This window comes from Engraulis encrasicolus, chromosome 9, assembly GCF_034702125.1.
Source record: "Engraulis encrasicolus isolate BLACKSEA-1 chromosome 9, IST_EnEncr_1.0, whole genome shotgun sequence".
In the NCBI taxonomy this organism is placed as follows: Eukaryota; Metazoa; Chordata; class Actinopteri; order Clupeiformes; family Engraulidae; genus Engraulis; species Engraulis encrasicolus.
The window spans coordinates 30524742-30535339 of record NC_085865.1 but is presented as its reverse complement, the minus strand read 5'-3'; the positions used below and the strand labels follow the sequence as shown (position 1 = coordinate 30535339).

At 42.5% G+C, this 10598-nt stretch overlaps 1 protein-coding gene across 1 annotated transcript; it reads right to left on the bottom strand.

The window, feature by feature from the left end:
* Positions 1-241: 241 nt before the first annotated feature.
* LOC134455254 (probable proton-coupled zinc antiporter SLC30A4) lies at positions 242-10244 on the bottom strand. Its single transcript, XM_063206276.1, has 7 exons — positions 9983-10244; positions 6175-6321; positions 5417-5570; positions 4505-4730; positions 3335-3440; positions 745-879; positions 242-396 (listed from the first exon to the last, which is right to left on the bottom strand). The coding sequence occupies exons 1-7, from the start codon at positions 10224-10226 to the stop codon at positions 242-244; spliced, it is 1167 nt and encodes a 388-aa protein (XP_063062346.1). The 5' UTR covers positions 10227-10244.
* Positions 10245-10598: the final 354 nt, after the last annotated feature.

Sequence of the window (10598 nt, the reverse complement as noted above, 5' to 3'; positions counted from 1 at the left end):
ATGTCATTTGGTGCCGTGGTTGACTACTTAAAAGCCTGTTCTGTACGTTTAAGCTTTTGTTGTGACTTATCCCGTGACTGTTTCCCCTCTCACCTCTGCTTGGCTGTGTGTGTGTGTGTGTGTGTGTGTGTGTGTGTGTGCGTGCGTGCGTGCGTGCGTGCGTGCGTGCGTGCGTGTGTGTGTGTGGGCGCGCGTGCGTGCGTGCGTGTGTGTGGGCGCGCGCGCACGTTTGCGTGTGTGTTCACAAACTCAGAGGTTGGCAGCTAGTACATGTGCTTGGGGCCCGGGGCCGGGAGTGTTGTATCTGGATGGTGCAGTGAGAGACGGCGTGAGAGTGCAGCAGGACATCTCTGGCCTTAGCCTGTACCCTCTCCCAGCTCCCACGTCTAGAGTGCACTGTCAGGGCACACACACACACACACACACACACACACACACACACACACACACACACACACACTACTTGTGAGTTACAGAAAGACCTGACATAGCGTTTGGTTAGCCGCATGTTAAGGTTATTGTTAACTCCAGATTCGGTTTTTGGCTCAAGGGCACTTCAGCTACGGTCGAATGTACAGTATAAGGCCACATGTAGCCTACATATTGTCATTGAGTTAGCTATTATTATTATTATTATTATTATCATTATCATTATTATTATTAGTATTATTATTAGTAGTAGTAGCAGTAGCAGTAGTAGTAGTAGTAGTAGTAGTAGTAGTCCACAGTTGCCTCTATACTCACCGAGCTGCAGGTGAGCCATGGCCATGGTCTTCTCGGCCGTCAGTGCCCAGATGTTCAGCTCCTCTACCGCCTGCACCTCCTCCAAGCTCAGCAGGTCTTCCTGGATGGCTGCCACATCCACATGCTTAGGCGCCCCTGCGGAAAATCATTTGGCATGGGAAACAATGTGAAGAGGTAGGGGTGTGCACACCTGGGGTACGTTTCTCCAATGTTAGCATTGAACTACAGATGTACTTTGTAGTTATCTACTTACTTCAAGGCGAAATACGTGCATTTCTCGAAACCTTACTATTCCCACAGTAAGCCCAAAGTAGTGTGGCTACTTTCCTGAGTCCACACCGCTACTTACTTTCTTGGCATTGCAGTGCGTGACCAAAGAAGCAACAAGAGATAAGCATGATTGCTGAGTCATGATTCAGCTGTTTCCTCCTAAATTCAGTGCGTGAAGTAGAACGCAATAGTGTACAACCACCACCAGCACATTTGATTGGATGTCACGACACCGTGACTCCGCTGTTTCCTCCACAACACACCTTGTAATTTCTTTGTGAAAAAACACGGCCGTGGCATTACAATCTGACACCGTCCGCACCAATAATGCAGTATTATCTGCATGCCGATTGGATTTCATTTCATTCCGAGGTGTAATTTGTAAAATATTTAAACAATAAAGTTGTGGTTACTCCCGGAAAATCACCTGTTGAATTATCATATCCCTAAAAAAAATGCGCGGATTTCATTACATAGCCTAGTGGTATTCACACTTGCATCTCAATGGGAAAACAGAAGCCACGCTGGTTCGAATCCACATGGTTGCAGTGCCACAATTTTGGAAATATCTGGCAGAAATAGATTATTTATTTTGTGCATTACCAACACACACGTGCAGCCAAGGGAAAATGTGTTACACTGTAGAGTCCAAAACACAATTTCACGAGTTGTTGTCGACATGCTGCACACTGGATTCGAACCCGCGTGGCTCGCGTCTTCCCATTGATAGACAAGGGTAAATACCCCTAGGCTATGAAATGAAATTCGTAGTAGAAACAATTAAGTACTTGACACGTACACTGGTGCATTTCCGGGAGTAACCAATACTTTCTCATCTAAATATTTCACAAATAAAATTACACATCGAAATGACACGAAATTCAATCGGTATACAGCTAAAAGTATATTATTAGTGTGGGATTCATCAGATTCCAAGGATATTTTTTTTCACGAACAAATGACATGACGTGAATTTGTGTTCTGAACACTCTCGCAGCTGTATCATGACTTTGTGTGCATGTCGATTGATTTTCAGCGCTTTTGCACCACAGGATTAAAAGATATTGACACATTTGTGGTCAAATATGTACTACAAGTTTAGCTAATGGGTGGAGTCACACTCTGAAGTAGACTAGCGCTGTGTGTTACTTGGGGTGGCTGAGGTGATGTCTGGACTCAATGGATCTACTCCAGCTGTACTTCAACTTCACTGTCGAGATACGGATAGGAGGCTCCTCACTTTCAAAGTCACCACTACTTCAGAGTGCACATTACTCCAAGCAGTAGTTACTTTGTGTGCTAACATTCGAGACACAGGAGTTAGCAACTTTTATAGTATCTACTCTGCAAAGTTGCTAACCGACTAGCTACTTCGCCTTTGAGAAATCTACCCCAGATACGGATAGGAGGCACCTCACTTTCAAAGTCACCACTACTTCAGAGTGCACATTACTCCAAGCAGTAGTTACTTTGTGTGCTAACGTTCAAGACACAATAGTTAGCAACTTTTATAGTATCTACTATACAACATTGCTAACCGGCTAGCTACTTCGGCTTTGAGAGATGCACCCCTGAACTGCAGGGGCAGGAAAAAAGGGTCAGACAACTATGACAATAAAGTGTGTGGACTTGTACAGTAATACGGTACTGTAATTACTGTGTACAGTAATAACAGAGAGAGTAGAGAGAGAGAGGTTCCATTGGCCCATTGTTTCCGGGTTCTATTATTGAAAGGGGGAGGGGGGGGGATCCCCCTTTAAGCAGACCTAGGCAGACCTAAGGACTGTTCTATTCAATGCTAGGAGTATTATGACACGCCCCTTTAGGCAGACCGGAACCTGGTCATGTAAGGTGCCCATAGCAACCTATTACATTGGCATATCTCTATATACTTAAAGAATCTCTGGTAATAACTTGATGCAGCCCCTGAAGAAATTCTGGATCGCTGCTGTCTAGGTTGTTGTGTTTGGTATTCTGTGTCATTTGTCGAATATCCAGAAGGGGGATACGTTTAAGACTTAAAGCAATAGGACTTAAACAATGGAGTTACATTAAACAACAATTGAAATCATGTTGAAAAAGTACAGATATCAAAATACCCCCCCACCCCCTACAAATCTTACCCTTTGTACACTGTATTGTTGTACTGAGGCATTGCATCATACGTTTAGATTGTATCTTGTTATAAAGTGCATACCTGCTGCGATGTCACAAATATATATTATACAATATTATACAATATGTATATTGTATCAATGGGTCACAAAAATGTTGCATGCCTATCTCTTACAGTACACCACATGGGTCAGAGCTTCCTTACCTTCCAGTAAAATAATGAGCGTGTCCCTTACGATTCTCACGGTGGTGAAGAGCACAAGGATTGAGAACACATAAGTGCATATTGGGTCAGCAAGTTTATACTCTGGCTGTATGGAAAGGGGAAGGAAAATAAGGAGAGACTCTGCATGAATTGTGTATGGGATCATTTCATATGAAATTAGACACTATGGAGCCCTAACTGGCGCAGATTTGAATGAAGCTTGTTGTGCTTTTTTAGTGACAAGGCAGAATCCCAGAACTACATTTGCATGAAACTGGTATGGTACCTATATTAAGGGTGTTATGGGGTTCTACCTTGTCAGTAAGAAGCTGTTTATTCATTGATGGAACTTTATGAAAAATCATTTGGTTTTGGTCTTTCAATTGCACATAAAGAGTTTTAGAATGAGCATAAAAAAATACGGCTTTAAAAATATCCCATTTATCTGGATATTTTAGGGGCAACAGAGTTCTGATTTTTATCCACATATTGCATTTTTATGTTAACGGGTTAAAATATCCACATTTAAAATATATCCCGATATGTGTAACCAGCACCTAAAAAGGCATAGGCCTTACAAAGTTTAATAAAAATCCATGCTGGCCGAGCCGCAAAGTGTATGATCTCACATGAAATGACCACAGGATACATTTAGTCCTTCATTTCCTCACATCAATAAAGTCGACTTTTTTATTTACGAAACTGCCTTTTTTGAGCTGGTTGAGTCATACTTTTACACAATCTTTATCTATGTGCTGTCAAAAACAAGAAATAATCGAAATAGGAAGCTAAAACGTCCACTGGAGCAAACATAATTCATAATCTTCAATCATATCAGTTCACACAAGCCACTTGTGCAGAGCTTCAGTGCAGTATTTGCTCACAGTGAGCAAGATCCAACATGTGTCTTGTTAGTGTGCAGATTTTATTAGGCAAATTTTAGAGAACACTTGGTGAGCCCATACACCATTCAGTTTAGCTGTCATACAGAAGTCTGTTTAAAATAGGTTTTGCTATTCTGCCCTACAAATCAAGAATTCAGTAACTATGCAGAGCTCCAAACTGTTGATGAGAAGGCATCAGGTTGATCAGAAGTGTTTTAGTGAACGTCCCAGGTTCAGACATAAGTAACTTTTGCAGTGTGGTAATTAGGTGGATAAAATAACTTACCTTAAAGCGAACCACATAGGCTGCTATCAGCACACCGACGCTCTGCACCAGGTCTCCGAGGGCATGGACGAATGCTGCCCTGACGGCTAGATTGCCCTCCCCCTGCCCCTGCCCCTGCCCCTGCCCCTTGCCATGCCCATGGGCACCACTCTGTGTTTGGGCGGGCTGACGGGGTCCATGGGAGTGTGAGTGTAGGTGCCCCATTTGGTTTAAGAGAAGTCCCATTCTGTCTCATGAAAGGAGAAAAAAGAAACACATGATGTAGGCTGGCCACATGCTTGGCACCATTCTGAACACCCAGTACTGTATATCAATCAATCAAAATGTATTTATGCAGCATATTTCATATGTATAGACACTATATACTTAAAGAAGATCTTTAAAGAAGCGGGAGAGGAAAATACTTAACATTGAAATAAAATTAGCGGTAGAATAAAATACACAAAAATTGTAAAAATAAATAAATAAATAAATAAATAAAAAATTGTAAAAAAAAGAAAAGGGTGTATAAAAGTGTATAAAGTGTGTGAGTATTCTCACAGCCCAATACATACAATGTAATGAGGACCCAATTTTGGGACCCCTCTCTCCCTGGGAACAACTGTTCCCTTTTCCCCCTTTCTCTGTCTCTCGTGTGAGTGTGTGTGTTTGTGTGTGACATTGAGGCAGAGTGACAGACAGACAGACAGACAGAGAGAGAGAGAGGATGTGTGTGTGTGTGTGTGTGTGTGTGTGTGTGTGTGTGTGTGTGTGTGTGTGTGTGTGTGTGTGTGTGTGTGTGTGTGTGTGTGTGTGTGTGTGTGTGTACTGTATGTGTGCACAACCATGTGTGTGTGTGTGTGTACGTGTGCACAAGCATGTGTGTGTGTGTGTGTGCACAAGCATGTGTGTGCGTGTGTGTGTATTCCTCACATCAAATTGACCGCGACTCCAACGGCTGCAGTGATGAGCATGACGTCTCCGTCTATGCTGAAGTCCTGGCTAACGGTCCTCTTCACCGCCTCATTCAGCAACACCCCGGTCAGGATGTATATCAGCAACACGCTGATCCCTGCTGCCACCACCTCTACAAACAGACAGGACAGGCAGAAATAACAGGGATCAGAGATGGCAACCAGGAGTGTGTTTCTCGACAGTGTTGCTAACTAAGTTACTTGGTTGCAATGCAATTTCCCATCGGCAACCTACTAAGTTGTAGACTGGTTAGCAACGATGGTTTCGAGAAACAGGGCCCAGGCCCACTTGCCACTTGCCCATTTGCCAATGTGATTCATGTGATGTATGTTTGGCGCCACCCTCAGGTAACCTAAAACACTGCAGGCAGATACACAAACAGATATGCCAGACAGATCGGTTCATTGCAATACCTGGACCAACCCACTCTATGGGGGACCAGGTAGTAGTTTACTGTAATGTAAACAAAATGCAAAATGTGAACTATCAAGGAGATAATTGCGATAATGACATTAATATTACTGAATGTATGCAATATGACACCTTGTTATACACGTAAATACCCAAGAAATACAACTGACTGCTTTTAATGGGCATTTACTGTTTAGGCAGGCTATGTAAAATGGAACTTCTAGCCTAATGAAACCTACTGTATGTAGTACAAAATAGCGATTGTAGACTAAAGAAAAATCACTGGGGTAAGGTCATTGTCATACCTGAGCGATGGTATCCAAAGGTGAACCGCTTGTTTGGAGGCTTTTGTGACAACCACAAGGCCAGCAGAGACACAATGATGCCAACGAGGTCCGTCAACATGTGGAGGGCATCAGTCATGATTGCAAGGCTATTGGCTATGTAACCACCTGCCAAAAAGACATTCATTCATTCATTCATTCATTCATTCATTCATTCATTCATTCAATTAACATCAACTTTAAAGTGATACTGTCCCATTTTTGGAAATAAGTTCATATTAAACCTCCCCTTGAGTTAAATTATTGAGTTTTACCTTTCTCCTGTACTTCCTGCCATTCTCTGAGTATGGCAGTGCACATTTTACCTCCAAGCTAGCAGTTAACATTGAGTCCTATGAGACCAGCTAGCCGCCAGCTGGTCTCATAGGATGCAATGTTAACTGCTAGCTTGGAGGTAAAATTTGCACTGCCATACTCAGAGAACGGTTGGAAGTACAGGAGAAAGGTACAACATAATCACTTAACTCAAGGGCAGGTTTAATATTACCTGACTCGTTTCAAATTCTTTGTATGACCAGTGCATGTAAAGAAATTGACAATAAAACCAACTTGACTTGACTTGACTCTTCTGATATGCTAGGTTTAATATGAGCTTATTTCTAAAAATGGGACAGTATCACTTTAAGTCAAGTATAGGGCAGTCATGGGCGAGCGGTTAGGGCGTCAGACTTGCATCCCAGAGGTTGCCGGTTCGACTCCCGACCCGCCAGGTTGGTGGGGGGAGTAATCAACCAGTGCTCTCCCCCATCCTCCTCCATGACTGAGGTACCCTGAGCATGGTACCGTCCCACCGCACTGCTCCCCATGGGGCGCCACTGAGGGCTGCCCCCTTGCACGGGTGAGGCATAAATGCAATTTCGTTGTGTGCAGTGTGCAGTGTTCACTTGTGTGCTGTGGAGTGCTGTGTCACAATGACAATGGGAGTTGGAGTTTCCCAATGGTCTTAAAAAAAAAAAAAATTCCTGAGTCTAATACTTCAGAAGATAGATCATTATGCAGTATCTGCAGGGGTGAAAGTAGTTTTCATGTCTTACCGGTGCTACCCTCCCGCAAAAAAGCCTGAAAGCATATCAGACTGTATATATTGACCCCTTTAGAGTTTGTAAATAGATATGACGTAATTTAGCTGTGTGCGCATCGTTAGCCCAGAATCAACCATGCACCGTTCACTGGTACAAAAACTCGATAAAACTAATTAAATGATAATAATATTGATAATCTACTGACTAATATGTTTTTTTAATGTTGGGTCAAAGTGGTTGGTGCCCTAAGCACTCTGCATATCTGCTTATGTCTACCGGCGGCCCTAATTATAGCAACTGAATTCCCTCTGACGTTTGCAAACTGACTAACAAAGCGTTACTCACACATTTATTTATCACATTGTTTAAAGGTGCACTGTGTAATATTTTTCATAGTTTATTTCTAGACTTCATATACCCATTCACAAATGCTATCTTTTTCACACCTACCACCACCATCATATTCTAAGTATTCATTATGACCGGAAAAATTGCATTTTTCATACATTAAAAGGGCGATCTTCTCTATCGCCAATTTGAATTTTGAGAAATACACGTTTTTTTTAATGCAAAACTTCCTGCACTTTGGTCATGGTAGTAAATCATAATGTTCATAAATTAGTTTATTACTTGGTGAATGTTCATGAAAAGATCAAGTTGACCCAAATGTTGAAGCTGCTGTGAACTTGCACATTTCTGTTCAGCCGAAGACTGAACAAACCAGTGCAATTGAGAGGGAGGAGGAGGCGAGCGAGAGAGAGAGACGTGATAGACGAGAGGATGGAGCGAAGCCACAGTATAGGTCTACTGCGTAAACGGAACAATCCACTGACCTATGTCACCTGTGGCTTCCTCGGTCAGTGGAATTTTCTCAGCACCTGTGGCTTCACCCCAACCACACCATTCGAGATAATTGAGAATAGCTCAAAGTTACCCAAAATACTCATAGATCACATGCACTGTGTACACTATGTGTATTTTCTTTGCGCTCTTTCTGTTGCTGTTGCTAGGAACGTCCTAGAAATAATGTGCACCACTTTTGCGATTATTTGTTTGTATATTTACGGCAATGGAGAGGTGTTTTATCAGCGGTCAATGACTGTCATGACAGTCTATCAGGAAAAGATTGTCAAAATGAGCTGCCTTGAAATTTGCACCTTGCAACTTCCAGATGTGTCTTGCAGAAAGGGCAAGGGTATGTCTCCAGTAGCCTATTGTACTATTAGACAATATGCACCCCATGTAAATCCACCCCAGCTTATGTAAGTGGATTGGCCTGGGTACTGCAAGATTTTGGACTGTCTCATGAGGCAAGAAATAGAGAGCAACAATCTGTTCTCACTCTGTCCAACATCTGCAGTTGTTCCACACTCGTACCTTGACATCAATGCTGTTGCCATTTATGCAGAGTCAGAGCATTTCTCCTCTCCTTCTCTTTGCATGCAGATGACTCTTTGAGATTATATCTCACCTCCTTTTGATCTCTAATATGTTTGTTTGACAATTTTGTTTGGGTTGCAATTCCCCTTGTTTGGAATTGATACGTTACGCGAGTACAAGGGTGAAAGTACGGTAGTTGTTTCTGATGCTAACCTACCCAACCCGCAAGCAAACAATAAACAAACTAAATGAACATGTGCACTGCAGATCTATATTGCTGCATGACCATTCCGGGTGTCTCTTCATAGGACACCTGTCTCAAATGGCATGGTGTTGTATGTGTTTTCTACTAGAAGACCTTACTTTTTTAAATGTGGGATTTTAGGCAGTAAACCTATTCTCTTACCGGTACTGCGCACCAGCTGTAAATTTTATACCGGTGCCACGCTCCTGTTCGCACCCGTCTATTTTCACCCCTGAGTATGTCATTTTGCTGTCATTTTGTCTTTTCTAGGTGGTCATTCATGGGAGTGCATAATATACTGTATAACGCATACTATATATACTATGTATACACGTAATGATATTTCATACTACTATACAGTATATACAGTAGGCCTATATATCCTATTATTATATGGTTGTGACGTCATCTGTCGAATGCTCCATTCATTTCAACGGGGCTCCCCAACGTTCGGACGTCTGTTATTTTTCGATAACGGACGGGTTGGTCTATAACAGACCGCTGTCAATGGCAACAAGACTTTTCACTGCTAAAGCGACTTTTCAACAAGACTCAAATCAGCTGCTGTGATAGACAGCACCCGTTGTCCTGGCTACCGGTGTCAATGGCAACAAGACGTTCACTGCTAAAGCCACTGGCTTGTATACAAGTCAGTGGCTAAAGCGAATGTTTCATATCACTCCGCAGGGGGTCCGGTCTTTTGTCACTCTAATCAGCTGCTGTGATAGACAACACCTGTTGTCCTGGCTAGCCTACCTAGCTGTTGCCTAGCGGTGTTCCACAACGGCACTGTTTTGTTTTGCGCAGCAACAATCTTAACATTAAATAGGTCTAAAGAAATGTCCCCGCATGTGTGAATCATTTAAGTATATCCATATAATAAGCGGGTTAACTTTCGGCGAGTCGGTCGCTTTGTGGAATAGCAGCACTTCAGAGAGAACAAGACCCCTCCGCTCCGCGTCGGGGTCTAAAGATTCTCTCTGTCGTGCTGCTATTCCACGGTAGCGACCTTCTCGCCGAACGTTAACCCTTACATAATATACACTGAATATAACCTATGAAAGAATGCCCCTTATGAACATGATCTAGGAAACATCACCCCCACTTCATGAGGTTTTCTTACCGACAATCTCTCCCACCATAAACAGGAAATACAGCACAGCTGCAAAGCCAAGTCTCTTCATCACCCTTCGTTGCTTGTCCCGATTTTCTCTCCTCAAACAGTTCTCGCAAGAGTCCATGCTTACACTTGGGGTTGTGAGGCTGGAGTCAAGCTGAGAGTCATCATCGTCCTCAGTGATAATGGTGTCGATGGAAGTTCCATCAGCCTCAGCACCGGCTGAACAATACTCTATTTCTCCAGACATGATTGCATTCAATGTGCTGAATTCATTATTTCCCAGATCACGTTAAAACTCGGTAGTCTTCTACTGTTGCTGTCCTAAAGTTTTTTGGCTGACATGTAAACTGTTGGAAGAAACTGGTTGTTGAACGTTGGGCAATTTGAATAATTAGCCTTATGTAAATCAATGAAAAAAAGAAGAAACTGACTTCCTTATTGTAGACGGCACATTGCTTATTAATTATTACTAATAATGACATCTCCAGGAGAAATCGGACAGGTAAACGTGGAATCCCAAAGAATTAAACTAGATGAAACATTAACATGAGGTGAGCTCAAACAAAAATCACTTTACTAACCAAAATGTATTTTAGACTTTAGACTTTTTGACTTTTTG